The sequence below is a fragment of the Sebastes fasciatus genome, chromosome 4, assembly GCF_043250625.1.
Source record: "Sebastes fasciatus isolate fSebFas1 chromosome 4, fSebFas1.pri, whole genome shotgun sequence".
NCBI classification, from domain to species: domain Eukaryota; kingdom Metazoa; phylum Chordata; class Actinopteri; order Perciformes; family Sebastidae; genus Sebastes; species Sebastes fasciatus.
Genome location: NC_133798.1, coordinates 1,117,701 through 1,136,415, shown reverse-complemented (window position 1 = coordinate 1,136,415; position 18,715 = coordinate 1,117,701). Strand labels below are relative to the sequence as shown.

Below are 18,715 nucleotides of genomic sequence, written 5' to 3'. Positions count from 1 at the left end.
GTATACATATGCATCTGTGTATATATACAGTATATATACACAAGAGGCCATGCTTCACAACGGGTTAGGATAGCTAAATGTTAGCCTATGAAGGTTTCACACGCCATTAGGAAATTAAGCACTTTTTGTCAGCGGGACAAAGATTTTACAAATATAGAATATAATATATATATATACATATACATATACATATATATATATATGTGTATTATATATATATATAATGTATATATATATATATATATATATGTGTATTATATATATATATATATACATATATATATATAATGTATATATATATACATTATATACATATATATATAGAGAGAGAGAGAGAGAGAGATGTACATCATGTGTATGTGTGTGGAGGAGGAGATGAGAGGAGGAGGGGGAGGAGGAGAGGAGAGGAGAGGAGAGGGGGGAGGAGGAGGAGGGAGGAGAGGAGGAGAGGAGGAGGAGGAGGAGGAGAGGAGAAGAGAGGAGGGGAGAGGAGGAGCCACTCACTAACTCCAGCTAACTTGTGGAGGGAGTGCAGTCTGGAGTTCCGTTTCCGCTTTAGGGAGTGGACGGGACGGTGATTTTTTTTTCTTACTCGACTTTCTAAATAACTTTGATTTCCCCGTTAAGTCGGACCGTTCTGTGTTAACTGTCCCGGATTAAATCTCCGTTTCGTCAATGGCTTCTTCTCCTCAGAAGTCCCCGTCCTCTCCCAAGTCTCCGACGCCCAAATCCCCGTCCTCCAGGAAGAAAGACGACTCTTTCCTGGGAAAACTTGGTGGAACTTTGGCAAGAAGGAAAAAGGCTAAAGAAGGTAAAAACAGCTCGCGTTAGTTCGCTAAGTAACGAGGTAGAACCTGGTAGAACCTGGTAGAGCCTGGTAGAGCCTGGTAGAACCTGGTAGAGCCTGGTAAAACCTGGTAGAGCCTGGTAGAACCTGGTAGAGCCTGGTATTACCGATGTCGGCTCGTCGTGCTAGAGGCTGTTATTTCCAGATGTTCTAACATTTGACAACATTCCTGAGAGCAGTGCACCCCCTCTATGGAATAACCCCCTCTATGGAATAACCCTCCTCTATGGAATAACCTCCTCTATGGAATAACCCTCCTCTATGGAATAACCCCCTCTATGGAATAACCCTCCTCTATGGAATAACCCTCCTCTATGGAATAACCCTCCTCTATGGAATAACCCCCTCTATGGAATAACCCTCCTCTATGGAATAACCCTCCTCTATGGAATAACCCTCCTCTATGGAATAACCCCCTCTATGGAATAACCCTCCTCTATGGAATAACCCCCTCTATGGAATAACCCTCCTCTATGGAATAACCCCCTCTATGGAATAACCTCCTCTATGGAATAACCCTCCTCTATGGAATAACCCCCTCTATGGAATAACCTCCTCTATGGAATAACCCTCCTCTATGGAATAACCTCCTCTATGGAATAACCTCCTCTATGGAATAACCCTCCTCTATGGAATAACCCCCTCTATGGAATAACCCTCCTCTATGGAATAACCTCCTCTATGGAATAACCCTCCTCTATGGAATAACCCCCTCTATGGAATAACCCCCTCTATGGAATACTTGTAACGTTCAGAGAGTGAACATGTTTAACCCTACAGACCCGTATTTGAGCTGTGAACATGTATTTATCACAGAGAAAGCCCATAGAGTCCACCGTGTGTGTTTCCATGGCCGCGGGCTGTGTCTGTCTCCATGTAAGGTATTGAATCCGCTCCTACAGTAAGTTGTGAGGAATGAGGCCCGTCACAGACTGAGGCAGGAGGCTCCTCCAACACCTCCCTGTGGGAACACTAGTAGTACTGTTGTTCCTCACGGTTGATCCCCAGAGCAGGGTCAGAGGTCAGAGGTCAGGGTCAGATCCACAACAGCAGCTCTGGAGTTCATTCTAGCTCATGGACACTTCGGGTTACCTCATTTTCCTTCATATTAGTTATAAACCTAGGTATGCTGGACTTTTACCCTTTGAGACCCACAATAGACCTCTTTTTAGGCGGTCTTTAGGGGGAGATAGCAGGTCAACAGTAGATGTCACATAGAAGTGGTGTACATCATCTGAAAGCTGGAACCTGAAGATTAATTTGAGATGCAGCTCAGCACTGTGTGTCTAGTTGTTCTAGTCATACATCTGAAATAAACATGAATAATGAATTGATTAATTAAAATAAACAGTGAAAGTGTATAGGGGTTTAGAACATGATGATAGCAGTATCTGATGGTCATCCCCATGCTATATTATGTTTCATAAGTTGTTGCAGCAGTTTCTGGGTTGATACCATTTGTTACACAGATTTGGTGCTAAATTTAACCACTTTTTACCACTGGAGAATTAATCAAAATGATCAATAATCCCTCCATAATACCACATTAAGACACCAAGACCTTGAGGAACACCGTAGAAAAAGCCATGCTGTGATTTGGTTAGAAGTCGAGCACTTCTGTTGTGTAAACTGCTCAGAAACCCGCTTATTGTCAATCTAGCTAGGAAAGCCATCCATCCTCTGAATGCTCTAGGTCTCTAGTTTGATCCATCCATCCTCTGAATGCTCTAGGTCTCTAGTTTGATCCATCCATCCTCTGAATGCTCTAGGTCTCTAGTCTGATCCATCCATCCTCTGAATGCTCTAGGTCTCTAGTTTGATCCATCCATCCTCTGAATGCTCTAGGTCTCTAGTCTGATCCATCCATCCTCTGAATGCTCTAGGTCTGTAGTTTGATCCATCCATCCTCTGAATGCTCTAGGTCTCTAGTCTGATCCATCCATCCTCTGAATGCTCTAGGTCTCTAGTCTGATCCATCCATCCTCTGAATGCTCTAGGTCTCTAGTCTGATCCATCCATCCTCTGAATGCTCTAGGTCTCTAGTCTGATCCATCCATCCTCTGAATGCTCTAGGTCTCTAGTTTGTGGCTGTAAAGTTTCATGAGGCTGTGATTATCCTAGAGGTCACCACAGGTCATTTTATACAGTGAGGTCAATGAAATGTCTCCTATGGGGACTAACATCATCACACATGAATACAGTTGGGCTCATTAGATCCACAAGAGTCTCAGCTTTACAGTGAGACCCAATTTATGTAATTTAAGACTGTGTATGGACCCCAGTATGCAGAAATATTCAAATACACCATTTTTAGAATAGGAGACAATAACACATCTGTACTGCATTAAAAAAAAACTGCATGTGATTATCATAAAGTGAGCATGTCTGTAAAGGGCAGACTCATGGGTACCCATAGAACCCATTTTCATTCACATATCTGGAGGTCAGAGGTCAAGAGACCCCTTTGGAAATGGACATGCCAGTTTTTTCTCGCCAACATTTAGCCTAACTTTGGAGCATTATTTATCCTCCTGCCACAGCCTCTGAAAGACAGTAAAGTCGGTCTGGATTGCCTGCGATCCTGCGGGTCTCAGGGGTTAATTACCAAGAAGGTGCTATAAATAAGTGTACTCCAAAAGTCTTTTTTTAAATGCCCGGTTCAGTTTATAGCCATGCAGGGTTGATTTGGAAATACAGCGGACTTCAGAGCATGACATTCATTGTTAAAGGCCAGGTTTTATCATAGAATGAGAAAGGTCTCTTTCAATTGGATGATTACTTTGTGTCATTCAGGATACTGTTGCACAGCTGAGCCCCATTTTATGTTGCCTTTGTCTACAGGACATGCATGCAATCACATTATATTCACGCTGGCTCGTGTTCACTACACACACATGCACACCGTGACAGTGTGTAGGATGTCTGCAGTGCGTTGCATGATTTGATGGAAAACGTTGGACGGTTGTTCTTGTGGAGATCATTGATTAAATTGAAGTCCTTGTGACGTTTATGGCAATCGCTGCTGGGGAGAGAGGGGCTGCCAGCTCAGACAGGAGGCGAGGTGGGATGAAAAAAAAGGGGGGGTAAAAGAAGAGAAAAAGAGCTATGGGATGGGGACGAGGTGTTATGAAAAGAGAGAAGGTCAGAAGGTTTGAGAGCATTAGCGAGGGCTGTGCATCGCATGGAGACTGTGGATATAGTGCAAAGAGAAAATACAGCACATGAATAAGGAGAGGTTATTCTATTCCCGGTTTAAAACAGAGCAGATAGGTATATTAGAGACTTGCGAGCTGTGGAGGATGAGCTGCAGGGGAGGGAGCTGATCCTGCTAGCCAGGAGACGATGCTTGAAACTGGGGGACGGAGACAGACAGACATGGGCTGTGGAGCGCTCTGCCCTCCAGGTAGGACAGCATGCATTTTTTCCTTACAAGTAGGCATCACGCAGAAGGCATGTTCCTGAATGATGCATCCGTTGCTTTTTATTCTTAACCTTATTTATCACACGGCTGTGTTGAATACTCCATTCTGATTGGTCAATCACGGCGTTCTGCGATCTGTAACTTCTTTATAACGGACCGTTGCTATGTATAGCAGACCTTTGCTATGTATGGCAGACCGTTGCTATGTATAACAGACCGTTGCTATGTATAGCAGACCTTTGCTATGTATAACGGACCGTTGCTATGTATAGCAGACCTTTGCTATGTATAGCAGACCATTGCTATGTATAACAGACTGTTGCTATGTATAACAGACCATTGCTATGTATAACAGACTGTTGCTATGTATAGCAGACCATTGCTATGTATAACAGACCGTTACTATGGGCACAGTTCTGATGTCAGACTCTGGAGGACCGTTTTTGTGTCAAAATATTGATTTCTTCAGTAAGTAGCCGTGTAATAAGCGGGATAATGTAAAGCTAGCGGGTCATTGTTGTGAAAGCCCCAGTTAATAGAGGTGAGCAAATGTTTTTTTTAACACTGATGCAAAATATGAATTATAGCAGACTTGCTTGAAATACCAGTGTGGAAACACAGCTGGTAAGTAAGTTGCCTGCAGAAATACCTCGGTCATTTCACCTTCATATTGCGTGTAACTCTACCCACCATACACCATAATAACACCCAACCTTGCTTTCTACATAGTTGCTCATCCTTAAATAGCACAGTGATAATTACAGTAATATCAGATGGTGCTAATTGGTATGGTGTTACTATATCACAGAGATACCTCCATATGAGTCCGTAAATTGCCAGCCACGGACGAACCCCCCTATATACACTCACTCTACTAAAACAGTCATCCATTGTTCAACATCTGTCTTCTTTCTTCTGTTATCAATCCATGAAATATACAGTTACCTACTGTACGCCAAGGAGGTTCTGTTTCCGGTTCGGTTTGTCTGTTTGTACTCTGTGGGAATATTCTCATCCACCCCTGTGTGATGTGATATACTGTATGTGAGTGTGTCCATGCTGACGTACTGCACATGCAAGCACTTGTGCACTTGTGGATGGTGTTGATTAAGAGGATGTTGTTCCAGTGAATACAGAGAAATGCACAGGATGTTCACTCCATGCTTTCATCTCACTCACACACACACACACACACACACACAGATGAGCAGTGATCAAGCCTCCTCAGGTATCTGACACACGGAGAAGAATGGCATGCTGGGCTTCTATAAAGCCTGCTGAGAAGCAGGAAGCAACAGCAGTCTGTGTTTGTCTGACGTCAAGAGGCTCTCAACGGAGGTTCTGCTGCTGCTTTTTGTGGAATCAAGGGAACATTTAGGGAGCCAGTGATGATTCAGGGAGGCGTTGTGTCTTTGTGTCAGCTGATCTGCTTGTCATGTAGCAGTTGTCTGATCGATTGGCATTTTGAGTGACTTCAAAGCATGACGTCTTCCGGCCTCGTTCTGGCTACATTTGGCTGCACGTTTAACTTGTGGTTGGCGGATAAACTTTAACTTTGTTTGCTCTACTTGTGTTTTTGCTTTTATTTCAGGCTATTTAAATGATCATTTGGGTCATTCATCAAGCACATACACCAAACATTCACTGGTTTCAGCTTCTCAAATAGGGGGATTAGGTGTTTTTCAGATTTCTTATCATTGAACATTGAACATCCTTGGAATCTGGACTGTTTGTTGAATAAAACAAGCAATCTGAAGACATCATTTAGGGCTCTGGAAAATCATGATGGGCTTTTATAGACTACTTCATTTATCAAAGAGACAATCAACACATTAATTGATGATGAAAATAATTGCAAGTTGCAGCCCTAATTACCAAGCACTGTATTATTTAGTTTTGAGTCGATCCCACATACGCTGTCCTGCTGCAGTAAATACTCACTACAACACCCAATGTGTATTCATCCACAGCTGAAAATAGTGCTTAATAAAATGCATTATTTATTCCTGTTTAAGTAACGTCTGCTAAACACTGCAGTGCCCGGCTGTGTAGGGAAGTCAGAAAGATATTGAGGCTTACAGGCTTACTCATTGTTGGTTTTGATCTTTTCATAGGAGTGTTTGACACTAAATAAGATCTAGAATAATGCTTGTCTTCTCCTTTTAACAGTTGGTTATTTATTAAAATGTATATCAAACAGAGGAGAAGCTGATGTTTGACTGATCTAAAGGAATCCGATGATAATGAGAATGTTTGTTCCTCTTTTTCTCGTAGTGTCTGAGCTTCAGGAGGAGGGGATAAACGCCATCAACCTTCCTCTCAGCCCGTCCCACTATGAGCTGGACCCTGAGGACACCATGCTAGGTAAAGAGCTACACACTCACATACGTTTGTTAAAGGGACAGTGTGTAGGATTTGGTGGCATCTAGTGGTGTGGTTGCAGATTGCAACCAACTGAGTACCCCTCCACTCACTCCTCCTTTTACAAGACTGCAGTAACGTGAGCTGTCGAGTGCAAAACCGTGGTAACGCCGTCCGCCTAGCTCAGAGGCCATCCATACCATAATAACACTACTTTAGGAGCAATGGCAGTCAGACGGCGGTTGGCGGTACCACGGTTTACCACTCTGCGGCTCACGTTGTTAGAACGTGTCGGAGAACTACGGTGGCCTTCAGGTAAGGTAAAAACGTGAAAGTCTCTCTCTAGAGCCACAGTTAGGTTTGTCTGTTCTGGGCTACTGTAGAAACATGGAGGAGCAACATGTATAGATAAAAACGCCTCATTGTAAGCTAACGGAAAAACAACCATTCTTAGTTTCAGCTGATTATACACTAATAAAAACATAGTTCTGAATATTATATTCTATTTCTGCTAATAGATCCCCTGAAATGTTACATACTGTTCCTTTAAAGGCCATGTGGGTATAGTTTTGGATTTTGTTTTACAGCGGGAACATTTTTATTTTCAGTTGACATTTTGAAACATTAATTTTAATTGATATCTTCTATAGACTATACATGGCATTAAAAATAGCCTCTTGTTTAGGTGTCTTTTGAGTTAGAGTATCTTAAAGGGGTATTACTACCCATTCTGTTGCTATTGTTCCTCACTTTAGAATAAAATGTTCCTTCTCAGCTCAAACATTTTTCCTCTTTCTGCTTATCCAGAGGAGAATGAAGTGCGCACCATGGTGGACCCCAACTCCAAGAATGACCGCAAACTGCAGGAACTCATGAAGGTAAGGTTTAAATGATTTAATCTATGATTAATTATGAATTATTATGAATTATTAATCTATTATTTATTTTGGATAGACTGTCATTTTGAGTTGTATAGTGCTGCATCTCTTGATAACGTGCAACAAAGGACACAAGTAAGTAAAAACAAAGAGCTAATAAGTAGTGTGGAAAGTGTAAAGGTAGGGTCAGTGTTCCCGTCAAGCACAGCTCATCACACATGGAACACCATCCCTAGTTTAAAAGTTGAGGTGGCAGCATGGCGCTGTGGAGCAGGCCTCAGCTTCAGGAACAAGCACACATGTGAGGACTGGCGAGCAATCACTGGAGTCAAACAGGCAAATTCTTGTTAGGTTACCAAAAGTCTCAGATCGGGGCAACGATTTATGTCCCAGCAGGATAGTCATCCTCAGCATATCGCCTCATCAGCACTGGTCTGGCTTCAGTCCTCGAGTGACCCAGCTGTGCTCAGACTCTGACTCCATTGAAAATCTGTGAAATGACTTGAAACTATCAGTTCATAGACATGCAGCTGGACTGATAACAGTACAGACCATAGAAGTAAATCTAGAGCTACAGTTGCTAAAATGCATTAAGTGTTCAGGATTTACTCTGAATTAATTACTTCTAGGGATGCGCCGATAGCATAAATAAGTGAGCTGTTTAAAAGTTATCCAGCATTTCATTCCACTGGCTTTGAATGAGCATAAATTCAATCATACTAATTTATGAAACAACCTTTAAGATAACCTTCTTTCACATGAAAAATATTCTGCTTCAAAACTCCTTTTTAGCTGCTACACAACTACCTTCTCAATGAGAAGAATGTTTCAGTACATAGCCCAACAAAATATTTGTTTTGTGAAACATAAATTAAAAGCAATGAGAAACATGAGCAGAGTTTCTCACACATGGACTGAACTTGGGCGGTCTGCCCATATATTTACGACCACCCAAGTATACTTGGTGGCCCATTTTAGCATTTTTAATTAAAAAAATTTTATCCGTCCGAGACAACAACGTACCGGGGGAGGATGTTCACACTTTAACGTACCGGAGGAGGATGTTTCCACGGTAACGTACCGGGGGAGGATGTTCCCACGGTAACATACCGGGGGAGGATGTTCCCACTTTAACGTACCGGGGGAGGATGTTCCCACTGTAACGTACCGGGGGAGGATGTTCACACTTTAACGTACCGAAGGAGGATGTTTCCACGGTAACGTACCGGGGGAGGATGTTCCCACGGTAACATACCGGGGGAGGATGTTCCCACTTTAACGTACCGGGGGAGGATGTTCCCACTGTAACGTACCGGGGGAGGATGTTCACACTTTAACGTACCGGAGGAGGATGTTTCCACGGTAACGTACCGGGGGAAGATGTTCACACTTTAACGTACCGGGGGAGGATGTTCCCACTGTAACGTACCGGGGGAGGATGTTCCCACTGTAACGTACCGGGGGAGGATGTTCCCACGGTAACGTACCGGGGGAGGATGTTCCCACTGTAACGTACCGGGGGAGGATGTTCCCACGGTAACGTACCGGGGGAGGATGTTCCCACTGTAACGTACCGGGGGAGGATGTTCCCACGGTAACGTACCGGGGGAGGATGTTCCCACGGTAACGTACCGGGGGAGGATGTTCCCACGGTAACGTACCGGGGGAGGATGTTCCCACGGTAACGTACCGAGGGAGGATGTTCCCACGGTAACGTACCGGGGGAGGATGTTCCCACTGTAACGTACCGGGGGAGGATGTTCCCACTGTAACGTACCGGGGGAGGATGTTTCCACGGTAACGTACCGGGGGAAGATGTTCACACTTTAACGTACCGGGGGAGGATGTTCCCACTGTAACGTACCGGGGGAGGATGTTCCCACTGTAACGTACCGGGGGAGGATGTTCCCACGGTAACGTACCGGGGGAGGATGTTCCCACTTTAATGTACCGGGGGAGGATGTTCCCACGGTAACGTACCGGGGGAGGATGTTCCCACTGTAACGTACCGGGGGAGGATGTTCCCACGGTAACGTACCGGGGGAGGATGTTCCCACGGTAACGTACCGGGGGAGGATGTTCCCACGGTAACGTACCGAGGGAGGATGTTCCCACGGTAACGTACCGGGGGAGGATGTTCCCACTGTAACGTACCGGGGGAGGATGTTCCCACGGTAACGTACAGGGTGCTGCGTCACCTCTCTTTGGACTGACAGGCTTCTAGTGACACATTCACACACCCACGAGGTTCGTTCATCCAGACAGCAGTGATCGTTTTTAATAAATCTTGTAAGCCGTTGTTTGACTGGATCATTTTTCGTTGAACGTAACATCCTTGTCGCTGATCTCTCACAGAGACAGTGTAAAACTCCCACACTGCCGACATTTACTTTCACTTTTATTTGTAAACAAACCACACATGCGCACGGCGCCCGTCGTCATGCCAGAGTCATGTAGTGTCCAGCCAGTGGCTTCTTCTCTGAATCAGCAGCTGGTTACTGTTGTCAGAGACCGACCGCAAATAACCAACACAACATTTAGCCGGCGCTGAATTGATGCAACACAACAGATAAACTAAATCGGTCACTGCCATTGGCGAATGTCATCGTAGTCGCCGATAGGCCGATGGCAGTCAACAAGGCGAATATGGTCCGAACATCGGTATCGGTGCATCCCTCATTACTACAATAGAAATCTTTGTTACATTCGAAGATAACTTTAGAAATAATTGAGTTGTAATTCTGAGTAATTGTTAGTCTTTTATTGTGCCCATGTAGGTGTTGATCGACTGGATAAATGATGTTCTGGTGGGAGAGAGGATCATTGTAAAGGATCTGGCTGAAGATCTGTATGATGGACAAGTGCTGCAGAAACTGTTTGGTGAGGAGTTGAACCATACATGTGGACACCAAACCTAACTTGGCATTTTGTGCTGTTATTGTATCATTAAAACATAATTAAAGAACTGTGTTCACATTGATTCCATGTTGAAAAAGTTTCATCACTATAAATTCTATATGTTGTTAAGTTCTAATATTGTGAATATTTGTCTGTGTTACTGCCTTTGTTTTGTGCTTCAGAAAAGCTGGAAGGGGAGAAGCTGAACGTGGCAGAGGTGACCCAGTCGGAGATCGCCCAGAAACAGAAGCTTCAGACCGTTTTGGAGCGCATCAATGACTCGCTCAAACTCTCCACCAGGAACATTCGCTGGAATGTTGACTGTAAGGAGAGCTTCTACTATTTTCAGTTCAAGTCAAGGCAGCTGTATATGTTAATATAACATTATATATATATATATATATATATATATATATATATATATTATATATTATATATATATATATATATATATAATCCTGTTTAGTTAACTTTATACTATTTATTATTTATGTTATTGCAGTGGACAGAGTACAGTGAGGTTCATTGCATAGAAGTGCTAAGTCAATGAAACAATACACTGCTACACAACTGATCCAACCGTTTTAACCAATTTGCTGAAATTGAAATGCAGATGAGTCCTTTGAAAAACTGTTGCCACAGTATGCTGTTGAGTAACACTTGTAAAGATAAGACTTAACTGATCCCTCTGGAGCAAATGGGGACAACAAACTAGTACTAAACACCTGTGGTTAAACACTCTCGTGCATGATCATTTGGGGATGTTAAAATGGGATAATGAGCCAGACAATATAGTGAACCCCTCCATTATAATGTTTCATCTCCACCTGGACTTTCCTGCAGAAAAGTTGTCTTTGCCAAAATGTAGTGTCCGTTTGGAGCGTTATTTAACCTCCTTCATGACAAGCTAGTATGACCTGGTTGGTACCGATGGATTCATCAGGTTCTATAGTTTCACATGATACCAGTATCTTCACTCTAGCTTTAAAACTGAGCCGCTCCAACCTAAAAATCACAAGTTGTGTTAATGCGTTAAAGAAATTAGTGGTGTTAAAATGAATTTGCATTAACCCGTTACTATCGCGTTAACTTTGACAGCCCTAATAATGATAGATTTTAGTGACATCTATCCTTAAAGGAGCTCAATACGAGATTGGGAGCACATCTATTGCTTCTCAACGGCTCTCAACATGGCGGACGGCGAGCTGGCGCTGCGCAGCTAATGGTGCTAACAGAGCAAACAATGGCGAAAGTGCTGACAGAGCCAACAGTGTGTACCTGAGGGGTGAGCCAGAGGGAGGGGGCTAAGCTTCTGCGATGGCGCCATCGTTCCGGACGGCGTTATCAGCTGTAACCGCCATATGAGCGCAGTGCAGAGCGGCGGCTGTGAGCTAGCCAGTTCGGGCACGCACACCTGCACAAACATGCACTAATAGCGTGCGTGGCTGGCAGAGACTCCGATTAAAACACACACAGAGGGAGAGTGACTTTGTTATATTAATGCTCTGGATATTATATTTCGAAGCTTTAATATGTCATTGAAGAATAAAGAATCAGGCTCTCAGCATGACTTTCATTGTTCCCCTCATGCATGGAGAGTACTAGCTAATTGCCAGGTTGTTTTGAGACCTCCACTTTAAGGATTTCTGTCTGAATGTACCATTGGATTAATATCCTTCTCATTGAGCTGTAAGCTTTGAGATTGAGAACAACAGTGAATGTAGCCCTGCATGTCAATAGAGCTCTCCAGCTCTCCTTTTATCTGACACAGGGAGGAGTAATTACTGTCTGGCTCCCAGCACACTGCCTTTTACTTACAGTATGTCATTAGCCGGAACATGTATATGAGCTATAAGAGAGAGGGAGGTGAGCACGGGGCTAGAGAGCAGATCACTGTATGAGTAAGGCAGAGAAATGGGTGACATGGCAGAGAGCAGTTTTAAGATAAGGAACACAATTGATTCTGTGAGAGTAGTGCACCAAAGAGAGGCTATATCAAATGAATTTGATTTCAAACCAAATAAAATGGTAAATGCACCAGTTGGAATAAGTTTGTCCTTGAAAGCTATTGGTGCGAGATGTCTTCAGAAATGCTAAAGAGCACAGGGAGTAACATGCCATGTGATCTGGTTTGCAGTCCTTTCATTTGAGGAGCTCTCTTTTAATCAATTCACTTTTGTTTGTCCCTTCTTTCATTCCCCATTCAGAACCCTTAGAAAAGTACTCTTCCCTCAAGTCTTATTGGGACCCTCTTATGCAGCGAGGATGTAATAGGTTTTATGAAGGCTCTTAGCTTGCTCTCTGTGATTTGCCATTGCCATGGGGTACAATCAAAGGCCTGCTTTAGACACTTCATTGATCCTGATTGTGTATCCAAAGGTAAATCCTATTTGTTCGGTTGACTACAGACATGTCGCTCAGTATGTCTGACTGAACAGGCTCTATATGGTTAACTTCAGGCTGCAGACACTCACTAGAGAATCGAGGTGTTCTTGTTTTTTTTCCTGTACAAAAGCTTGTATCTTTACGACTTTTTTTTAATATCACTTCAAGGCAACATCTTGTGTTTGTATTTACCATTGAAGGTGCGTGACCTTGCCACATACAACATTTAATTCTAAATTCCTGGAATGATGAAAAATAATAGGAAATATGTGGCTGGTTATTTGGCGGCCGACAGCGAGGTATTCACACAGACTCTTCTTTAATAACAAATACAAAAGATTATAACATTTTTCTAAAAACTTTAGTAAGTGTGTAACATGTCTACCTATTAACTGCAGGCACGATGGCATGGTTCAAATTTATTCATTTATTTATTATTATTATTATTAAAGCCTCAGTAGGCAGAACGGTTTTGGTATCATTGGACAAAAATTCCAGTATTATTGTAATTCAAGTGTTCTGAGAGAAAACTAGACTTCTGTTGGCTCTGTTTTCAGGCTTTAGAACATCTAGCCTGTGACGGGAGACTTTGACCAATCACAGATCATTTCAGAGAGAGAGAGCGTTCCTATTGGCTGTTCATTCAACGGAGGCAGCTGTCAATCACTCACCAACTCCGGTCAAACTAGGCAGCGCTGATCAAATATGAATCAATATTATGTTACGTTAATGACTATTTCTTTCCTCACATGTTCTCAGAATCATCTTGTAGTGCACGGTTTAGCTGTAAAATGAGAAAGTTTGTGACCCGGCAGCCATGTTGAGATCTGCTGAGGAAATACCAAGCACCACCCACCAGCCGGAGCACAGCCAATAGGAACGCTCTCTCTCTCAAATGACCTGTGATTGGTCAAAGTCTCCCGTCACAGGCTAGATGTTCTAAAACTCTGAAAACAGAGCCATGAGGAGGAGCAGAAGTCTAGTTTTCTCTCAGAACACTTGAATTACAATATGCTGAAAGGTTATTATGGGATTTTTGCCCAATGATGCCAAAAATATACTGACTACTGCAGCTTTAAAGGGAGATTTGTCAAGTATTTAATCCTCTTATCAACATGGGAGTGGACAAATATGCTGCTTAATGTAAATGTATGTATATATTCATTATTGTAAATCAATGAACAACACAAAACAATGACAGATATTGTCCAGAAACCCTCACAGGTACTGCATTTAGCATAAAACAATATGCTCCAATCATAACATGTCAAACTGCAGCCCAACAGGCAACAACAGCTGTCAGTGTGTCAGTGTGCTGACTTGACTATGACTTGCCCCCAAACTGCATGTGATTATCATAAAGTGGGCATGTCTGTAAAGGGGAGACTCGTGGGTACCCATAGAACCCATTTACATTCACTGATCTGGAGGTCAGAGGTCAAGGGACCCCTTTGAAGATGGATATGACAGTTTTTCCTCGACAAAATGTAGCTCAAGTTTGGAGCATTATTTAACCTCCTTCATGACCAGCTAGTCTGACATGGTTGGTACCGATGGATTCATCAGGTGTTATAGTTTCATATGATACCAGTATCTTCACTCTAGCTTTAAAACTGAGCCGCTACAACCTGAAAATCGCAAGTTGCGTTAATGTGTAAAATAAATTAGTGGCGTTAAAACGAATTAGCGTTAACGAGTTATTATTTTGACAGCCCTAATTATTATTGTAATTCTTGGCTAAATCATTAATGTTGAAAGCAAATACTGTACATACAACACTTCATATAGATACAGGCATTGAACCAGCATGAATACATTTAGAAAGCTAGTAAATAAGTAAGTAAGCTGGTGAGCAGATGGTTACTGGCCTTTAATGTCAGAAAACAGCATATATAAGTTAAATAATACTGATTGCACTAATGCTGATTCACATACAGTATGTAAGCTGCTTGTGTCATTAATAATATTTGTTCCATAACTAATGTTTTTCTGTGATTCTATTGTTCCTCATTTTAGCGGTTCATGCTAAGAGTATAGTTGCCATCCTGCACCTATTGGTGGCGCTGTCGCAACACTTCAGAGCACCAATCAGATTGCCAGACCACGTTTCTATTCAAGTAGTGGTCGTCCAGGTGGGTGTGACCTTGCTTTTAAAGGCTTTTCAGTATGAATATGCAGTATATGTCTACTTACTTGCATAACAAGTCATCCCCTTTATGGAGAATGTTGGTTTTATAACACCACTCTCTACTGCTGTGAATTCTTCTTTGGCTTCTCTCACTTCTTTTTATACCAGCCTGTATATTTTTCATGTTCAGTAGAATAACAAAAATCTCACATTTACAGACTGTCCTCCATTTATATCTTGCAGAAAAGAGAGGGCATCCTTCAGTCCAGACAAATTCAAGAGGAAATCACTGGCAACACAGAGTAAGTACGCTCTGCTACCTGACTCATTTTAACACCTCACAATGCTCGAGTAGCTGTTGACAGACATTAGTGCTGGTGCAAACTACAACACTGCTGCTAATAGCTCGCTATTACATTGAAAGGAATTGTTTCTACATTAACAAAAAGTCTCATTGGAGGCTACTTTTAAAGTGACAATAGACACTTTTTGCAGTTTGCTGTCTTTTTTAAAATTGTTGCTAGGCAACCACTGAATGAGTGCTAACTTTACCTTAATACAAACCATAAAAGGTACGCTACCTAGTAAGTATTAGTACAGTTTAAATTAATGAAATCTCAAGTACCGCACCTATATGCCTCCTGCTGTTTTCTGTTCAGATCACGGTAACTATGGTTGGTAAAGTCGTAGAACTCCAGGTATCAAGGAAAAATCACCACAATGAGAAAAAACCCTATGACGTTGGGCGTTCTGAAATGTTTTCAGCTCAAGGCATTCAGGGCGCTCCTGTAAAAACACAAGGCACATAGAGCGGATAAACGTGAGGCACTCAGAAACGCAAAAAGCAGAACGTAAGACGCTTCACTCTCACTGAAAATGATTAGAAAAATACTACTTAAACACACTGTGTCTGATCTGGGCATTGCTTCTGTTGTTCCACCGTACGCTAGGGCTGGGACCATTCACCTATCCCCCGATTCAATACTATCACGCTACTTTGGTGCCAATTCCATATGTATTGTGAATTTTAAGTATTGCGATTCTACAAATATTGTGATTCAATATTACGATTATAACTTCTTTAATACTAGACCATGGGAACAAGTTGAATCATCCACTTCTAGGGACTTTTACTTTGGAAAATCTCTAAATGAATCCAGTAAAAATGATTTTCAGCATGTATGTAGTCAGAGATGTCCTGAAGTCAAATATATCAGGATCATTGTCAGGAATTATTTATTACATTTATTATCCAGCAACCCAAAAATCACAGAATAAAGACATTTCCCTCACAGATTAGTGCTATTTTCTTTTTACTTTATAAGGGACATGTAATGTTTTATACTTCTGGTGAATTTAATCCATCAATCTTATTTCCATAGATGTATTTTGTAGATACAGTTCCCTTTGTTAACACCTTATTTTGAAAAGTGGACGTAGTCCCACGTGTCTACTTCCTCTAACTTCTCCAAGGTGGTCTCTAGCTCTCCCATCAGCTCCGTTCTCTTTATCCATCCATGGTCAGCTCCATCGGGGCCGTTTCAATGCAGAGAACACAAATGTCAGTATCCGGGTGCTCTACAGTTGTAGCGTCAGCCCGTTTGACCACGGAGATGAGAGTGACGGTCGGCTCCACCGCCACGTTACCGCCATACCATAACGTTTTCTGTCCGTGACAGAGTTAGCATGCAGCTTTAGCTCTGCTCTGTCTAGCTCTGCTTTTCCTGCAATGTGTGAAACCCAAAGTGTTTCCATCCTTTACTGGATGTGTAGTGTTTACCACGCTGGATTTAACATGGGAGGGTGCAGGTCGTATCCACGATGACCCTATATATATAGGGGTCGGGGTCGTGGTGGAATGGGAAGAGGCAACATCTTCCAGAAGAGGCGATAACTGCTCCAGCTGTGTTAAGATTGTTGCATTGTATAGTCTTTACAATATATATATATATACATATATACATATATGTATATATATATATATACATATACTGTATACTGTATATACAGTATATGTATGTGCTATCAAGCCTTAAAAACAGCCTGTCAATAGAATTCACTGTGGTGGGACCTTGAATATCTTCTTTTCTGCAAACAGAACTGTGCAGCCCACTGCGCTTTAGATGGACTTTTATAAGGCATATTGTGTAATGGTGAATAGACAACCATTGCATTTCAACAAGATATGTGATGGCACCCTTAGCTGAAGAATTAGACAATTTAAAACACACACACACACACACACACTTATTGTCTCCCTGTGAGGCTGTCCTGCAGCCTGACGGCAGCAACGAGGGAGATAACAGCAGGCCAACACACACATGCACACACATTTTGTCATGGTAGATGGATACACTGTTAATAACACTCACACACACACACACACACACACACACACACGCACACACACGAACACACAGTCACAGTGGAAATACGGTTATTACCACACCACCAGGACCATTGCCCAGACCTGCCTGTGTTTGCCATCACAGATTACACCATGAACATGTGTGAGAGTGCCTCCGTGTGTGTGTGTGCGTGTGTGTGTGCGCGTGCGTGTGTGTGTGTGTGTGTGTACGCCTGCCATTTCTTGCTGGCCTGCCCACTGCGATATCTCTTCCTCGGGGACACCCACACTGCAGCGTTCCCTACCCTCCAAAACCAGCTGACCCTTTCCAACAACAACATTGTAATAATAGACCAGAGAGGCTCCATTCCCATAGAAAACCTGCACGTCTGCCTTCATTGTATCAATAGCAAACACTATTGTTCTGCTGTTGACATTATTACATTGTGCTGTAGTATGTGTCATTGTGAACGTCCCAGTGATGATGAACCGCTTATTTGAATACCCGAGGTGTACCTGTGTTTATTGTTAATGAAATTATCATACCCTAGCTACATTGTATTGTCATTTCTGTGACATAATCCCTCCATTCTCTGCATTCTTCTGTGATTGAACTGGAACTATGGAGGACGGAACCTACCAAAATAAACCCAGAAAATAAATGAATAAATAAATGAGTCAATAAATAAATAAATCATTAGATCAGTCATTAAATGTAGCAAATATAATATTAAGAATAAATGTAGCCATTATTAATTGATAGTTAAGCCTCCTCATTTGCATAATGAGGCAAAAATGCATAAAGAAATTAATAAAGAAAAGAATACAGAAATAAATAAGTTTGGGGAAATAAATAAGGGGTGAAATGCAAAGTGAGAATTGTGCAGAAATCAATAAATAAATGCATGTATACATAAAAAAATACATACAATATAAAAAATAAATAACTGTAAATAAATTAGGGAATTAATACAAAGATAAATAAATAAAGAAGCAAATTTATCAATTTATGTCACATTTTATCAATTAGTTAATGGCTACATTTATTTTTAATATTATTTTTGCTACATTTAATGACATTTATTTATTCATTTATTTTAGGTTTTGGCAGGTTCCGTCCGACATATGGAAGCACTCCCCTGGTTTTCTATGGATATTCAAGTGTGAAAATGTTAATAAGCAGATACTGCCTCTGATTTGTGTGTTTGACTTGTTTTGTCTTCCTTTTTTCTCTCTTTTTTTCCAATTTCTTTCCTCTTTGTCTCAGGGCTTTCTCTGGCAGACACGGTATGTCCTCCATAAAGAAGAGTGTCTTCAACAATATTTTTCTCAGGAATATTCACAAATAATTTTTTGATGATTAACTTATTTTGTTTATTTTTCACAGAGCGCGACGCTTTCGATACCCTGTTTGACCACGCTCCAGATAAATTGAATGTTGTCAAAAAGG

The 18,715-nt window shown here is 41.9% G+C and overlaps 1 protein-coding gene across 1 annotated transcript in view; it reads left to right on the top strand.

Moving 5' to 3' along the window:
• The first annotated feature begins 492 nt into the window (after positions 1-492).
• parvaa (parvin, alpha a) overlaps positions 493-18,715 on the top strand; it is a 32,755-nt gene continuing 14,532 nt past the window's right edge. The window contains exons 1-9 of the mRNA XM_074634105.1: positions 493-811; positions 6,543-6,632; positions 7,437-7,507; positions 10,285-10,387; positions 10,588-10,728; positions 14,807-14,922; positions 15,162-15,220; positions 18,533-18,552; positions 18,653-18,714. Coding sequence (XP_074490206.1) covers positions 676-811; positions 6,543-6,632; positions 7,437-7,507; positions 10,285-10,387; positions 10,588-10,728; positions 14,807-14,922; positions 15,162-15,220; positions 18,533-18,552; positions 18,653-18,714 — 798 coding nt within the window. The 5' untranslated portion in view covers positions 493-675. The remainder of the gene's footprint in view (positions 812-6,542; positions 6,633-7,436; positions 7,508-10,284; positions 10,388-10,587; positions 10,729-14,806; positions 14,923-15,161; positions 15,221-18,532; positions 18,553-18,652; position 18,715) is intronic.